The 17,846-nt window shown below is 34.1% G+C and overlaps 1 protein-coding gene across 1 annotated transcript in view; it reads right to left on the bottom strand.

Annotated features, from left to right (window-relative positions):
- LOC121415674 (uncharacterized S-adenosylmethionine-dependent methyltransferase Rv2258c-like) overlaps positions 1-6,942 on the bottom strand; it is a 34,138-nt gene extending 27,196 nt beyond the window's left edge. Inside the window, exon 1 of the mRNA XM_041608977.1 lies at positions 6,430-6,942. Within this exon, the coding sequence (XP_041464911.1) occupies positions 6,430-6,641 (212 nt within the window). The 5' untranslated portion in view covers positions 6,642-6,942. The remainder of the gene's footprint in view (positions 1-6,429) is intronic.
- Between the last annotated feature and the right edge of the window lie 10,904 nt (positions 6,943-17,846).

A 17,846-nucleotide genomic window follows, 5' to 3' on the forward strand; every position in this document is an offset into this window, starting at 1 on the left:
AATCAGTAGGGTCCTAAAGATTACAACCTCTTTTAGATTGTTGGGTCTTTAAAAGATTTATTTTTCAGTGTCCACGAAGCCTTAAATGTTGATTAGGTAATGATAGCTTGAAAAGTGCTCAATCACAACTTGGGTTAAATGGAAATACTTCATCGAACATACCCTAAACGTCTTTTCATTTCTCTCTTTAGAAATATTAAACAAAATCATTTTCTCTCCAAGGGTCAAGGTCTTTACGTTTCCCGTGATGGATTAGCAGACGACTTAACATTTGTGGAGAGAATAATTGAATATTGTACAGTGCTATATTCATTCCAGTTTAGGTTCCATTTCTGAATTTTCAAAAGGTAGGATTTATCATTCGCCTAAATATTCAATACACAATAAGCATCTATCACGTAAAATGGAAAACTAAATGGTGCATATTAGCTTTCGACATTTTTACATCGTTCAGTACACAATTAGAACACAATTGTTACACAAAATGACAGAAGACCATATAAAGGAAAGAAAATGTTTGAATTTGTTATGTCTCTGACACGTGTTCAGCACAAGGGTGGGCGACTGGCAGACCAGTTTCGAAATCTGGCCCGCTTCGAATTCCATACATACGATGAATTTCATATACGCTTTCAACTTGTTTATCTCCGAAGTTTCTGACCCGTTTTCACTTTGAAACATAAATGAATCGACATGTTCTTCTCTCGAAATATGAGTGGTACAAATCGCAAACAATTCCTGGTCTGCCTTTTTGATTTCTCCGCTCAACCTTCGAGTCCAATCCGTTGGTATTTTCCATGTAGCAAGCTTTCGATCCAAAACCCCTTCTATATTTTCGCTTAAATCTTCTACATATGTTTTGAGTCAAGATGAGTAAATGGAGAGGTGTTTACCGATGTAAACAAGCCCGAGACTTCCGAAGGTAATGGCTGAGCGACATACAAAGACAGGGTAGTCAAAGTAAAAACAACAAGAATAAAGGAAATACACATTTCTTCACTAAAACAAGATTGGTCGCACGCCATCCAGGAATGACGAAATCAATCAGAAATTGGCTTTGCATAAGAAAACTAGATGTAATATATGTGAGTGAGATTATTGCATATATTTGTGTTGGTTGTTTCACAATTCTTCATTTTCTTCCCCGACAAGTGTCAGTCATTTATGTTCCATTATAAAAAATAATCATTATTTAATTAACTTATTGCTTTAATCATGGATCTTAAACTCACTTACGAAGCGACTAAGTACCTGTTGAATCCCGTGTTGAATGTACGATGACGCGAAGATGAAATACTTATACCATTGAAGTTAAAGGGGGTATTCTAGGCTGAAAATAATGTGATTTCATCAAATAAAGTAAAATCAGAAATACAAACACTGGAAATCCCATAAAAATAAGACGAGGTACAATATAGTCATAAAAGTTTAAATTAATCTTAAAGATTAATTTTGGGGGGACTGATACGATAATTATTTTACTTGTTATACACATTATCAGTTGAAGTCAGAAATTGAATGAATAATGAAATACGTCTAAGGGTTCTGTCTTATAAAGTTAACGGTTTCTCTGCATGCCTTTTACGTATAATCATAAACGTCATAAATCATTACTATTATCATTTTAAATACCTTCATCGTTATCATCATCGTAATTGTTATCATTACAAATATTATTATTATCATTATCAATATTATTTACGATTATAACCATTATAATTATCATTATTGTTGTTATTACGATTATGATTACTGTGATTATTATCATTATTAATTATTATTATTATTAATTATGATTAGTAATAATATCATCATCATTATTTAAATGATTTCTACTTCAATAATTATTAGTATCACAGCTCTGACTATCTTTATTATAATTATTATAATGAGGTGGAATATTACCATGTAATATTACTGCACCATCCTCCTCATTTAATATCATATTAGACAGCTTTAAAGACTGTAAATTACAAACATAAATCATTAAGCTAATATGTCAGGAAAAAAATTACCCCAGCGCGAGAAAAGAAAGAAAATATTCATTTTGTCATTTAATATATGTAGCTGTGATACCACGCGCACAGTCTGACTGGAAAATAAAAATAGGCTGATCTTATAAATAGTTAAAAAAAAAATCGATATAGACATATCGCACAATTAGATTCGAAATAAAGGTATTGATTGGTGCAACAATTGGTTGATTATTCATGGGAATGCATTGGAAACATCGAGTCCAAGGGTAACTTTGATTTTGATCTTCTTTTCATCCAAGCGAGATACTAAACCTAATATTACGACATGAAGACCCATGCAGAGTTTCCGTTTAGAAAAGGGAAAACCTGGGCTTCAATACAAAAGAGTTAAGCTCGCACAGCCTTGTGAATTAATAGTTAATCTATATCAGGAACAACCAGCAGATGCGAGGCCTGTTACTTTAAGTGTTATTATTTATTTTACACTCCTCATACAATTTAATTCGAATAATAAATCAATAAGATTTAGGGTTCATTTAGACGACCTCAAGATCAGCTTGAAGGCTTTCTTCCCACATTTTATGATTTTTCTTTAACATTACTATCCATTCTATTCCAGAAAATAATTTCCGTAAACGAAGATGTTTATTCATAAATGTATATAACCATTTTAATCTTTTATAGATAGGTAAATGATATGTGATCGATAGGATATTATAAAATGATTACCAACATCTATTTTATATCTGTACAATTATCATGATACAGAACATGTCTGATTATTCAAATCTAAATTATTTTCCCGTTATTGCTTATGGTAATCGAGCTTCATGTCGTATAATCAAGGTTTATTATTACATCTTTTAAATATTTACATGTAATCAATATGAGTGAAATACATTCAAAACAAACAAAAGAAATTAAGGAAAAAATCCCGATAATTAACATGATTAAAATTTTTCTTTAATAAAATCGATTGTTTTTCCAGTAAATAATAATTGAGCAAGACCAACGCAAATGTTATGTTGCTTGCCTTCGTCACGCGGTGGCTACACACAGAAAACGAGCCAAAAAGAAAACTGCACAGCTTAGCCACAATAAGGAAATATTTGTATACACCAATCGTTTTGATGCTATCTCCTCTTTTTTGTCGACATAGTTTTTTTCTATTATTTAGTGGGCGTTATAGTATTATTAGCAAGCGCAACGGGCATTAATACAGTACAATCCTCACAAACCATGTAAATCTAGCCCCCGATCCATTGTGCTATTAGAGAGTTCAACTCTCCTTATGAGATTGGGCAACTGTTTGGGGGTATGCAGGTGAAATATATTTATGCACGACCATACAAAGCATTGTTGTTTCCAGTTGACTGTGACAAATTAAATCGAGAGTTAGATTTCAGACGTTATTGGTGATATTGCGTTGAGCTGAATACTCGATTTTAACGGAGAACATATTATTCGGATAACTATATCCACTGAGTCAAGATGGTCACAATCCATATTATACTTGAGAGTATACCTTAGGTCAAAGAACATATTTTATGAAATTCACACAAAAATAGAGGCATTCCCGTTTGTAATGGCTCATATCATATGGAAGCAAAACCAGTCTTAATGTTTGAAGGAAATACCTTTGAATAAATATAAATAAACACCCAAAATCCAAATCAAAGTATTGATATATGTGCACTGTAAAAAATGATGTGCTAATTTAGCATTTAAAGTGAATGTAGAGTGACTGCACTACGAGTGCTGATATTTTAGTTCAAATTTAAACTAGAAAATCAGCACTCGTATTGCAGTCACTATACAAGCACTTTAAGTGCTAAATCGGCACATCATTTTTTACAGTGTGCATGTATAATAACAAGAAATCGAGGCATGGTCATAATGTTCAAACGGCAAAGTTCTAATTATTCTATCTTCCTTATGTAATTTTTACTCCTACAACTTCTTCCTGTCTTCTTCTTTTACTACTACTACTACTACACAGTAAAAATCACGGTCCATTTTTTTTGTACAGCTAAGCTGTACTATATGAACTTACCAGTAGTCGTTTAACAGTCTATTTATTGAAGATTTAATTTAAAAAAAATCAAACTTTCTTGTTTAAGATTTTAATATATACTGTAAAGCTCACATAGTAAACAGCATTGTTCACATTCTGAACAGAGTTTGTACTATACATGTATAATACTAGTTAGGAAGATGTTAACGTTAATGACAATTTTTTTTAAAGACGAACGTAATGATTATAGCTATCAAAATACAAATCATGATGAATATGATGTCAATGAGAGAAAAAAACTCTAAATTATTTTATTGTTATTTTACTTATATATTATTGTTTTTCTTTACCAAGACAGCAAAAATATCAGTAATAACAACTCAAAGTTAGGATTAATAAAACCATGGTTGACATTCGTGACAATTATGAGGTCAAGTATTTTAATGGAATGATATTTAAGCTAAACAACATGATTCATCATTATTCCATATTCGATGCTAATAAAAGCCAAATGAATAAATATAGATGTTCAAATTATTTTGGATTTCTGAAAAGAAATTAAGCTGTATGAAAAACAAATGGACAATACTTTCATTTTTAAAATTTACTACCATACATGTTTACCTAATAATGTACACTGCAAAAAAAAATGAAGTGCTAATTTAGCACTTACAGTGCTTGTATAGTGACTGCACTACGAGTGCTGACTTTCCAGTTTAACTTTTAACTAGAAACTCAGCACTCGTAGTGCAGTCACTATACAAGCACTGTAAGTGATAAATCAGCACTTCATTTTTTACAGTGGATATATACACAGACGCACACACACCCACACACACATACATATATTATGAAAAAATAAAGAATTGTTTATTATTCTATCATTATCATTTTTTTTTATAGTTTATTTGTTTCTTCAATTTATTATCGTTATTGTTCATCGTTATTATAGTGTTTAAGTAGGGGACATTTGGGATATTAGGCAGTTTGTAAATAATGATAATAATGTTTTATTTAGCCAGGGTAGCCACTTCATTTAGGAAACTGCTCTACCACCGGCCCCTGATATGATATGATATTTTTAATCCTTCTCCAATCTAAATGCTGAGCGCCTAGCAAGAAGGCAGAAGGTCCCATTTTAAAAAGACTTAATGTATACTTTGAAATATAATATGTGCAGTGTGCATGCAGTCAATTCGTAGGCAAGTCATCTTTAAGAGATTTAAACAGGGAATAGAATCATAAAAGTTCATCACACCTTTCCCCCCCATAAACCCCCTTCGGACATAAATCATATAGCGAAATGTTGTATGCTCAAAACAATTTAGCGATGATAAAATGGTAAATAATGTTCGACTGCAACACGTCGTACGTGTTAATGATCACGAAATGGTAATTTGGACGCAATGAAACATTTTTCTCATGGTATTTATTGCTCGAAGGAATGTCTTTATTGTCTTCCTGTGAAAGTTTCATCAGAATATAGCCGATTCATTGAACATATTTCCCAAAGTTGAAGAAACCCGAAAGAAAGTATCTTTATTTACAGTATGGGAGTAGAAAGTGAAGTTGCCTTGCTACATTGATTACCGATGAAGTATATAGGCTTATGATCAAATCTAAATAGATGTTAACAATCAATAAACATTACATTAACTACTTGAATAACCCAATTTCGTTTTTATGCTTAACGTTGTAGCATATCATACAAAAATATTCTAATGATTTTTAAAGCATCAGTAAAACATAAATGTTTATTTCTTCAACTTATACAGTTTGCTTGATTTCTTTCATCGCTTTGTCCACTTAAAATCATAATCTATATAACATAGATTTAGTCTCCCTAAACAAATAATAAAAAAAACATAATCAAACAAAACCACAAATATCATTAATTCAAGTATCTTCTAATTATGAACTTAGACTCTAATTACAGATAGGTAAAATTTGTTTTACAGTAAAGTAAGAAATGTGTCTCCTTTCAGACTGTTGCTTGAAAATATTTGGCCCTAGCATCACACCTACACTCTAAATTACAGGGATTTAAAATCAGCTCACATGGACTGTAGTTAGGGACCAATCGAATTCCGGATTTAGTTTGAATCCTTAAGATTCATTTTTAAATCTCGAAAGATTTAAATTCCAATCATTTGAGATTTAAATTTAAGTCTTTAGGATTAAAACTAAATCCAGAAATCGCTTGGTCCTTAACTACAGTCCATCTGGACTTATTTTAAATCCCTGTAATTTATAGAGTGTATATAAGATTTTCTTCTTTTTTTTCAAATCATTTATGTTTTGCCTTTCAATTTAAAGGGATGCCTTGTTCTTATGCAGCATAAATATCATAAATATGATATTTGAAAAGTAAAAGAACCGTTTCTTGAAAACTAAACAAAATTAATGTCCCCATCGTATACAGGGTTGGGGAAAACTCACCGTTCTTTCATGCCTGCGCATTCGGCGATCTGTTTGCTGGTTTGTGGTTCTTTCTGGGTGGCGATGACGTTAAAGAGACCCGTTTCGCTCCCCAGACTAAGGGCGAGGGTGAGAGTCGCTGCGTTGATTGTCTTCATCATCCGATGGGCGAATTCTGGCGGTGTCTCCTCGCTCCCACCTTCAGCTTTCCGCATTCGAATCTCCGAATCCATGCTTGTTACCCGAGGTACGCGATTGTTATCAGGATTGAAATCGTTTTCTGGAGCTTGAATTCTGGATACGCAAATGTCCCTACAATGTAGAATTACCTTCAGTTGCTTCGAGCCAAAGGAGAAATTACTCTTCTTTCTCTGCTGAACTTAACTTTAAAACAAATCCTGGAGAGACAAAAACCTATAAACCCTAACGAGTCGAGAAAAGAAATCGGGCAAACTGAGAAACAAGCCAAAGTCGCGGCTCATAAAAGTTTTGAAATACAAACACTTTGTATATGAAATGTGGATACCCTCTCTGATACACCGATAAATGCTGTTTCACCTCCAACTCGCTTCACCTGCTCTTACTCGAATGATTGAGCTAGCTGGCAGACAAACTAAAATATATACATCCTACATCTCGGAAGAGATACATACTTTTATCTCGAGATTGTCTCTTCGCTTTCACTGCGCACGCTCAGATTTTCTGCTCCAACCTCTCCTTGTGAAACTGTTCTCTCGTCTGTGCTTCTCTGACGATCGGGCGCTCACGTACGCACAACGCACATCAGCCCAAACTAAATGATACAGCTTCAGCCACTGAAGCGTGGGGCATCATGGGCATCGATGTACACTCAGAAACATTTTACAAAATCTAAAAGTCACTTTCAGAGGGGCGATTTGAGAGAAGATGGAGCAGGGGTGGGGCTGAGGACGGAAGAGAAAAACAGCAAGCATATGATAAAAGACAGAGAATATATAAATATAAATGGATTGGAATAAAGAAACAGAGAATTTGAGGGGCAGGGATGCATACACACTTAAAATGTTGGGCAACACAATGTCAACTGTGTTGGGTAATGTATGTTGGTAAAAAATATATGTGTTCTGGGCAATTATTATCCAATTGAGCAAATTTATTACCCAATTATTAGTTTTCGTTACCCACTTTGGACAGAGTTTAACCAATAGTTGTGTGGACAGTATGTTGCCCAGGTTTGGTTAAAAGTTGGGCATTTTTGCCAAACTATTTTAAGAGTGTAGATCGGGAGAGAAAGGGATAGAGAGATAAACAGAGGAAGAAAGAGAGTGATAGAAAAGGAAGAGACATAGCGCGGTATGAGTGTGCGTGGTTGAGCGTGTGAGTGTGCGTGTGTAAAGGAGGGTGGGGAGAGAAAAAGGCAGAAATATGCAGGGAGAGCGAGATATGGAGAGAGACGGGAAATTGAGGCATAGCTAGACAAAGAGAAATTTGGAGGTAGAAATTTTAAATCATTGTAGGGCCTATGCTCTAGTCTAGAAACCTGCCTTGATCACGGGTCAACCTTCTTTCTTTTTGCCAGAAAATATGATGTTATTGAGTTGGATTACATATATGACATTTTGTCTTATTTCTCCATGCTTCCCGTCTCTTTTCCCCTTTTACATGGGAAAGGTAGAAAAATAAATGAAAAGTGAACTGTTATTATATTCAAAATAGCATTATTCACGCCGTATACTAACATGAATAAGGTGATGATGTTAAGAGTTGAGCTAATTTTATAACCAGGTTCCCATTTATGATACTTATCTGATTCTACAAATAATTTCTACTCAACATATACTTTGCTCTTGATAAAATATGATTTAAGTAAAATTTACATCAAATCAAATACCAAGGACCAGGTATCTGATTTCAGATGAGAAAACAAAACATGATTTGACGAAATGTTCAACTATCACAGGACACCAGACGATACAATAAAAAAAAAACGTGAGGAAATATTGGCAAACCTGCACTCTAAAAATTGTCTAGTTCAAATTTCAACGAGAAAAATCAGCACTCCGAAGTGCAGTCACTATACACGCTCTTTAAGAGCTGAATTAGCACTTCATTTTTTTAGAGTGTGTTAGGTAAGAAGCAGACCTAAAAAAATAATTTGAAGTAAAATTTTACTTTTATATGCATATGGGTGATGCCTCGATCTATCATCTTGACTGAATCTAATGCTTTATCATTACAAATGAAATTACTTCATGATAATACAATGATCAAATTCTTTACTTTCAGACTCCAGACGGTCCCGATGAATGACAGACGGTGCACATAAGCATATGCATACTATATACACACGCCCCTCACATACACACGCACACACACCCACACACACACACACACATATATATATATATATATATATATGTGTATGTGTGTGTGTGTGTATGTCATGGTGTATGTGTGTGAGGATGCGTGCGAGGGTGGGTGTGTGTGTGTGTGCAACAACATGAATAAGTTAACCCCTCCAAAATCACATTTATTTTTAACGAAATATATAACCAACATTGTATATCAGGAGTGTTTCTAAACTATGTGCAAATTTTGTGCAATATTACATTTTCTATGAAAATTAAAATTTAATATAAAATAATATTTAAAAAAGAAAAAGAAACAATGCATGAACTTGTAGTGGAAGATCAGATGCCCCACCCATCTAGACAATCCTAAACGCGAAATCGTCATTACATAGTACCATTCATTCCCCCTTTATTAATTAGATGTTCTCATTCAAACATGTAGTAGTTAGAAATATTTATACATTCTGCAGAGAAATGTATAATATTATGTTCTTCCATGAACTTAGATTTTACAATGTCAAACTTGAAGAAGAGGATATCTGACCTGAAATGAAAATGAAATTTTTGATTGGAACTTGAATTTTCAAAGATTAAGTCCATTCCATCAGATTTGAATGAATTAAATCTATGAGTGAAGTGGGGTAGTTCAGTATGTGGGTGTAAAGTCGCCGAGAATTATGGGAGAACTAATTTTCGTCCTGACCGTGTCTATAATGTTTAAATACGTGAAATCTTATATTTCTGTGTACTGTGATTGTTGTATATGGACTCATTGATAATTGCTTTAAAAAAAGCGAAAGATAGAAGCGAGCAAGCAAAATCTTTGACCTATCTAAAATGAAAGTCAAATTCGTGACAGACTTTTACATAATATGCAATAATTAGTATTACATTTCAAATCTTCATTTTTTTCATTTTCTCCTATTTTTTGTGTGTTTCGTCGTGGAGCTATTTAGGAAGCTATTTCTCTCCATGTGTGTGTATATCCATGAATATATAGTATGAATAGATATATTTTTTTGCAGGAGTTTCTGCATTTATTGTAAATTCAAAATAAATCTACAATACAAAAACATAATCGCAGTATGACATTAAAGTACATTGCAATGTGACAAATTCATAACAGTGTCATAACAAAACTTAGACATGAAAACAATTTAAGGATAAGACAAAGTAATGAAAAACAAATACAGTGGCAAACTATATAAGCAAAATGAATACTTGAGTAATAGCAGCCAATCTTCATAATGTGAAATCTTCATATGTGACTGTATACATACATCAGAGTTCTGTGAGCGAGCCAAGCGAGTATGTAAGACCCCCTTTTCAAAATGAATTAAACTTATGGGTTAATGTATTAATAAAGTGATAATGATGACGATAACAGTACTGATAATTTTAACTTATATGCAGTAAATAATATCTTTTGTGTTTTCTACCTTGGGACTTGTACTGTGCATCCCATGGAAATACGTGATAATTACACTTTCCATTTTCATATATGTTATAGTTACTTTTTGCATTAAAGCCAAACTGGAAATGATGTTTTAAAAATTTTCTTTCACGATACAGTAATGCCCACTGATGAAATATATTATCATTATTGGTCGAGAAAGAAAGTGCAGTTTATCTCTGATCATAATTTTGTTAGATAGTTTTGTCGTAGCAACCAAAGAAAGAGAATAGATTAATGGAAGGTAATTCTATCTAAAGGAACCCACGACTTTAATGTTTCTCTCTTCAGTTTTCTTTTTTTATGGAAGATAGGGAATACATCTGACATGTCACGAATTCAAGCCATCATTCATGAGCTCCCACAAGGGAATTAAACTGAATACTCTTTCCTATCCCCCGTTGTCCTGCGCAGGTCGTTTCCCTTTCACTATGATGGAAAATCAAACTCTTTCCCTCCCCCACCTTCCCCGTCACCGAGCAGCCAACTCCTGATGAGCTTACTTGCAATGTACTTTTCAGCTGTACTTTTTGATCATGCTATACACCCATATCACATGCAAGTCTAGGCCGATGGAGTTACAATTTCTGCTCAGCCGATGCGTGAGCACAGAGGTAAGGTGACGGACTGTCTACCCCGGCAGTATCCCATTACGCCACTTCTTATTCTTGCTGTTGGGGAAAAAAAACTTTTAAGTAAAAAAAAATCTTCGATTTTAGACAAGAATTTATTAATATGATTACTCATCATTGAACCGTTTAGATTCTTGGAATTGTCACGTTCGTATTAAATTTCTAGTTTAAATTGTTATCAAAGTAAAGTAAAGTGTTCAATGAAATGATTATATGAACTTTAAATTGCAGTAATGGGAATAGTCAAATAATGAATCCAAAGAAATTACGACCAATGTTTCAATTGAAGGAAAATAAACACAACATAAAGCACTAAGGAATGAATAAACTAAATTATTAATAAAAAGCAAGCCAGACAGACCTTTCCAGTGACACTATGAGCAGAAAATTTTAAGGAGGATTAAAATGGTGTATTCTTTTTCGAAAAGAAAAAAATGGGGTACTTTGACTTTTTGTGTTACTGCCTACGTATGACAATACACTCTCAGATTTTTTTTCTTACAAACATAAAAGATTGTTAAGCCTATGGAAAAAAATCACTTTGCATGCAGCTCTATTATAAACAACAGTTGGTTGATATTTAAACAACATTTTAGGTTGGTTGATAACTTTTTGAGGGTGTTTGATTATTGATACATGGCTAGAAGGTGTAGGTGTATTTTTTCAATTCATCTTTCTTTTGGATCCTCTACAAAAGCTAAACTTAAGTTTCTTGTACTTAGGTTTAGCAGTACTAATCATGACTTTGCTTTCTAGCGAAATGAACTCATCAGTATTCAGGGTATTGGGATATTCGTTTTGGCTCTTCCTCGTAAAGTCAATAATATTTGAGACTAGATGACCAATATATGTGGTATTACTTGATGCTATACCCATGACAGGTCATTCCTAAATATTGGCCCCCTATATCCTTAGTCTCCATACGCCTATTAACCCAAGTGTCCCTCGGGGCATATCAACGTAAATCCGAACTTTCTGACCTACTTAACTTTTCCATTTTATGCAGAAAAGAAAAAAAGAGAAGGGGGAAAGAGGGAAAATCATCTTGGAATATTTTCTTATTCTCTGCGGCTGGTCCGAATTCTGATCACTTCATTACTGTCTAATTTCAATCGGTGTATTAATTGGGGAAAATATCGATGACCCTGAAAATAACTTTGGCGGAAGTTTTGATTTACTTCCGTGGCGCGACTGGTGTAAGCCTGCAATGAGTGATCTAGGGCAATGACTTTGACCGTTAATAACCTCCAGAAAAAAAAGAAGGAAACCTATATGAATTAGATTGCATGAAATTAAAAATATGCTTTTACAAAATATATTTTCGACTATCCTACAGAACAAGTTCATGTTTAGCTAGCGTTGTACCTACATGTATTTGCAAATTGTTTGAATCGCTTCTATCATATATTTCCACATCATCGTGATACATTAATCTGTCCCTTTTCTAGCTCCCACATGCCAATCAAATCTTTATTTTCAAATTATGCATCCTCTCTTTCCCTTTGTCTCCCTTCTCTTTGTCCCAATCTCTGCAAATTTCTTGCTCTCCCTTTTCCACTTTCTCTTCAGTCATACACACCCCACAGACACCCTTAAAGAAAGAAAAGTTAAATATTGTTGGTGTGTGTGTGTGTGTGGGGGGGGGGGTACAATCTTGCAAACTATACAGCTTTTTGCACTTTCAAGGGTGCAGTTAGCTACAGTTTGCATACTTTTGTGTTTCAAATTTGCACTTTATCAACTCCTAAGAATCCATCGACCCTAAAAGGTGCAACAATTTACCGTTTAGGTCATAAACGGGTACACAAACCTGTATTATCGCACTTGTTTTAACTTGAACCTCTTTTCTTAGTTTGTAACTTCCCTCTCTCCAGCTTTAAGTCTTTGATAGTTTTTTTGTTTTCTTTTATATGTGTATATAAATAAACAAAATATTATATTTATAAAGATATCATGATAGACCCCATTAAAGATATGTTTACAATAATTCATTCCAAGGATCCATATACAGGCATTTCTTTTAACGAAATAAACTTTAAATTGTTGATTGTATTTGCCCTAGGATTTTTATTCTAATTATGCAAACTTAATACATGTAAAATGCAAAGGAACTCTAATGGGATGATACTTTAATATCGTTATCCTCAACATTTGTTATTATTTTTGGTCCGTCGGAAGTGAAATCATATTTTGATTCTTAAAGCAAAAACCTTTCTTAAAAAAGGATACTATTTGAATTACCTTCGATTAAAAAAAATCAACCTCATTGGACAAGCATTTGGATTTAAAGTTTCGCGGAGCAAATACAGTATATTTATGAAAACGGATGCTTTCAAACATGTTTTGAAACTGGGAATAACAGGGCTTGACACTGCTAGATAAATAACTTCAGTGTAATGATGCTAGTATTTGATATACCTAATTAGAAAACATAAACCGAAATCGACAAATACAAGGGAACTTTGATGAATGATACGGCAAAGTTTCGGTTGCTGAAGCAAATGGAGCTCACTAGATTGTTTGGACAGACATGAAAAAACAAACACCTAAAAGTTTTAATTTCATTACAAAGATTGATCCACTGGTCATTTATAAGCGTCTAACTATGGATATCAAACCAAGTGCTCATACGAACGACAATATTTAGTTCATCATTATCTTTAACTTCATTTGTATTTATTTTAGGAAATGATGAAATCCATTGCCAGGTTTAAAATTATGTGGAATCCCATCTGCACGACTCTTGAATTATATACATCATGTCACATGCTTGATTAGTATAGTTGATATATTTCCTGTCTGGGTTGGTTTCGACATACCTAAGATTTTCCCCTTAACAACTCCTTAATCTATAGACTGATTCTAACCATTACAAAAAAAAAGAGACGAGCACACCTATATTCTGCCATTATCCCGAGAAAAGATGTATATTGTATAGTGATCATAAAGACATCGAAATGCATCGTAAATAGAAACCAAACCTATTTAGTTTTCATGGAGGGTAGATAACATTTTAATTGGAAGCGTTACACAAGAAGATAGTGAAAAAGTTACCAAAATATGAAGGAAACCGAAAAAATACTAATGATTTAACTGTAGTAATGCGCTGTTGGGAGAATTCAACATGGAGGAGTGGGGAGGGGGGTTAAATAATAATAAAAAACAGTTTATAATACCTAAACAGGAAAATAAAAAGGTGACGACACGTTTGCTTTAAACCACCCTTTCTGCATGTGTATTATGATATTGCCGACCATTGACTTTGGCGCATGCACAGAGTTAGATAAAAAGAGGGGGGGGGGGTTAAAACAAAGAAGGATAAACTAAATAGTGAGTGAGGTGAAACAGATAAATAAGTAGTACATATATTACTGAGAGGTCTCTAAACTCATTTACTACATACTGAATTAAGTTTACTTTTCAAAATATACTTTAAAAAGGCAACATTTCAAGTAAGCTGAGTTATAATTTGAGAGCGATGGTATGGACTTACACATTCGTTTCGATCGAAATCATCGCACTTAGCATTCCTTATTTATTTTAATTTGGGACCGTTGTCCAGGGTATCCAAAAGAGGCACATTAACAAACAGTTATGTTCTGCCTCTAATTAAAGACATCGTCAAACAAAATAAATGCAATTAGCTTACTATACTTTGGTAAATTATATAATTACGGAATACGTGGAGTTGCCTGGTTATGGAATAAAAGTTATCTTTCAAATCGACAACAATTCGTCTCTATTAATGATATTAGATCTCCGTTGTCCTTTCTTGATTGTGGAGTGCCACAAGGTTCGATTTTGGGACCACTTCTGTTTTTAATATATATCAACGATATAGTAAATTCTTCCCAAATTCTTTCGTTTATTTTATATGCTGGCGACACCAACATCTTATTATCTCACAAAAATTTAGATGAATTGATTAATATAATGAACTTAGAATTAAAAAAGTGTTTCTGCCTGGTTTAAATGTAACAAGTTATCGGTAAACATAAGTAAAACTCATTTTGTTCATTTTCAAACTACTCATACGAATTCCCCCAAGACATTATAATTGATAATGAGCCCATAGATAAAAAAAGATTATGTTAGATTTCTTGGTATTACAATAGACAAACATTTATCATGGAACCAACACGTAAGCAATATATCATCATCAATTGCTAAAGGAATTGGAATATTATACAAATTAAAGTATTTTTTGCCAGAGCACTCTCTTTTAATGATATACAATGCATTGGTACTACAATATATTAATCATTGTAACATTATCTGGGGAAACTGTAGTAAAACTAACCTTGAACATTTACTTTTATTACAAAAGAAAAGTGTTAGGATCTGCACAAAATCAACATATCTTTCACACACTGATCCACTTTTTTATCGTCTAAAAACGTATAAGATATATGATATAAATACTATACAAATAGCTATTTTTATGTATAGATATCATTACAAACTGCTTCCTCCTGTGTTTACCGATTTCTTTTCATATAATAGCAACTTACATTCATACCCAACACGGACATGTCAGAATATTCACTTAGACAATCCTAGAACACTATTAGCACATAAAACACTTAGACATCATGGGCCTGACATATGGAATACATTGCCAGATTCACTCAAACAGTTAAGATTCATTTCTCCCTTTAAAAAAGGTATTAAAACATTATTATTGAATAAATATTCAGAGAGTTAATTTCAAAATTGCTCTTTCTCTTTATCTAATGAAACACATAATTTCCAAAACAAGAAAAAACAACCAAGAATCAAAATAAAAAATACATTGTGAGGACCAAGCGCCCCCCCCCCCCCGTCATTTTGCACCCGCACCCTTACGTTAAGATATGTTGGATGAATAATAATTATTGTTTTCTGGGGCTGCCACGCAGTCAAGCTTAGCTTATAATGGTAACCCTGCAACCTTCTAACAATCGATATATATTAATAGAAAATGCAATTATGTTCAATGTTTTGCTTGTCAGTTATACGTATATTATTATTGTATTTTCATTGCTCATGTGTTTATGAAAAAGTGTTGCAGAACCCAATTAATGAAAAAAAAAATTAATGAAATGGTAATGTGGTCTTAACCCATGCCTGATATGTCTAAAACTACCCCCCATAATAAAAGGAACTTAATTTAAGCAACGCCTTTATTTTCATATGTCGGCGTCCCTTCGCCCTGAAGGCATCGACACCTCTGCTCCAATCGCCTGAACTAAAACAATGCGGTGCAACGTGAGCCGGAAAACTACAATATCGGATGACTAACAAGCAGGGTTGGTTTACAGGATCAAATCCAAGGAACATGTGAAGATTTCTGTCGGGTTCCTGACGTTTTCCCCGTCTAAAATGATTAAAGAGGTAAGGATGAGAGGAGCAAAGGAGCTAAAAACAGAAATTTAAACGCCTTGATACGACTGCTACCCTGCGACTGGGTCGAGGGTGGTGCTAGGGCGCCGTAGGTGGTAGGTAAAGAACTCTTCACAGAGCAGCAGCTGTGTAAGACATCACAATTCACGGCGAGTCTCTTAAAAGACCGGCAAACTGCAATGGTTTTCAAATGATTTTTCCGCCTGAGAAATGTACGTGGGCCCTCCTGTTACTTGCAAGGAACGGAGCCCGTTTCTTTCACCAAATTTCCCCCCGATCTCTCCTGAGGTGTAAGCTAACTTCTAATCTCGATATGATAACTGATGTAAACAAATTATGGTCAAGTAGTCTACAAGGTACGGCAGGGACCTCTCGTGCACTGAGATCATAATGTTAGCATCTGCTAAGAGTTTTGCTAAGAGGTACAACGACCTTGGAAGTGTTGACCTAACACATTCAAAGCACGATATTCACTTGGAGAAAGGGAACGTTATGAAGTGCCAGACGATGGAATTAGTTTTTCAAAGTCAAATTCTCGACATGTCTTCTAAAACGCGTTATATTCAAAGGTAAATTCTACATTTTGGAAAACTGTATTATTGGAGGCAAAATACCGAAAAGCCGTCTACAGATTAATTTGGTAAATGCCAAATATGGATGGGAGATATCAATGCAAGGAAATTTATAAATGGTAATGATACTCATTAAGAAAATTTACTATGCAAATCTACTCATACATGTACATAAAGGGAATAGATATTACAATCAAGGTATATGAATACAACTTGGGCCCTATTCGTAATATCCATTTTTGTTTTCCATGTTTACACTATAACACATAATGATCCAGAGTGGAACCCATTATTTGAATTAGGATAAAGATGAAAATGACAAGGTGAACATATATTTCATCTTTCTGAGTACATAAAATAAATGAAATATATCTTCATCTTCATATGTTCATACATATAAATATATATATATTAGACATTCCGGAGGGGAAGAAAGAATGTAAAAGAAAACATTGAAAAGGAGAGTGAATGAGAGGGGGGGGGGGTGGCTATTTTACATCAAACTAATTTGATTGAAAGTCAAAAAAGAGGGAGAGAAAAATAGGGCGACGGGGAAGTATCGGTCTGTATCGGCTAATCAGTCATTCCCAAACGTGATGCCTGAGCCAAGCTAGTAAACGGAAGGTTGACCCTATTTACATTGTCACTCTTTTTACAAACCCTGATTGGCGGGGAGGAGTCAAACGTTACCATGGTTACCTAGAATTAATGGCAATAAGGGGGTATTGCTGATCACAGACACACGAAATGGTGCAATTTAGCGCAAACAGATGTACCTGCTGGTTTGTTATATGTATACCCTTACAAGAGAAAGTTACAAAGATGCATTCCTTGTAATTGTCTTATCATTATTATTATTAAGAGAGCGTTGTTGGCTGAGTCGGTAACGCGTCTGCCCGTCGAATCAAAATCGTGGGTTCGAGTCCACCTCGGGTGGATGACTGAAGCCAGTGCGTTGTGTGTAAATGTCTCTCCTACGTTTCATAGATGCAGGCTATGTTACAATGGAAAACACTCCGTCCCTCAGATAGGACGTTAAATGGAGGCCCCGTGTAGAGGAGAGTCACCA

The sequence above is a fragment of the Lytechinus variegatus genome, chromosome 5 (genome assembly GCF_018143015.1).
Source record: "Lytechinus variegatus isolate NC3 chromosome 5, Lvar_3.0, whole genome shotgun sequence".
Taxonomy (NCBI): Eukaryota; Metazoa; Echinodermata; class Echinoidea; order Temnopleuroida; family Toxopneustidae; genus Lytechinus; species Lytechinus variegatus.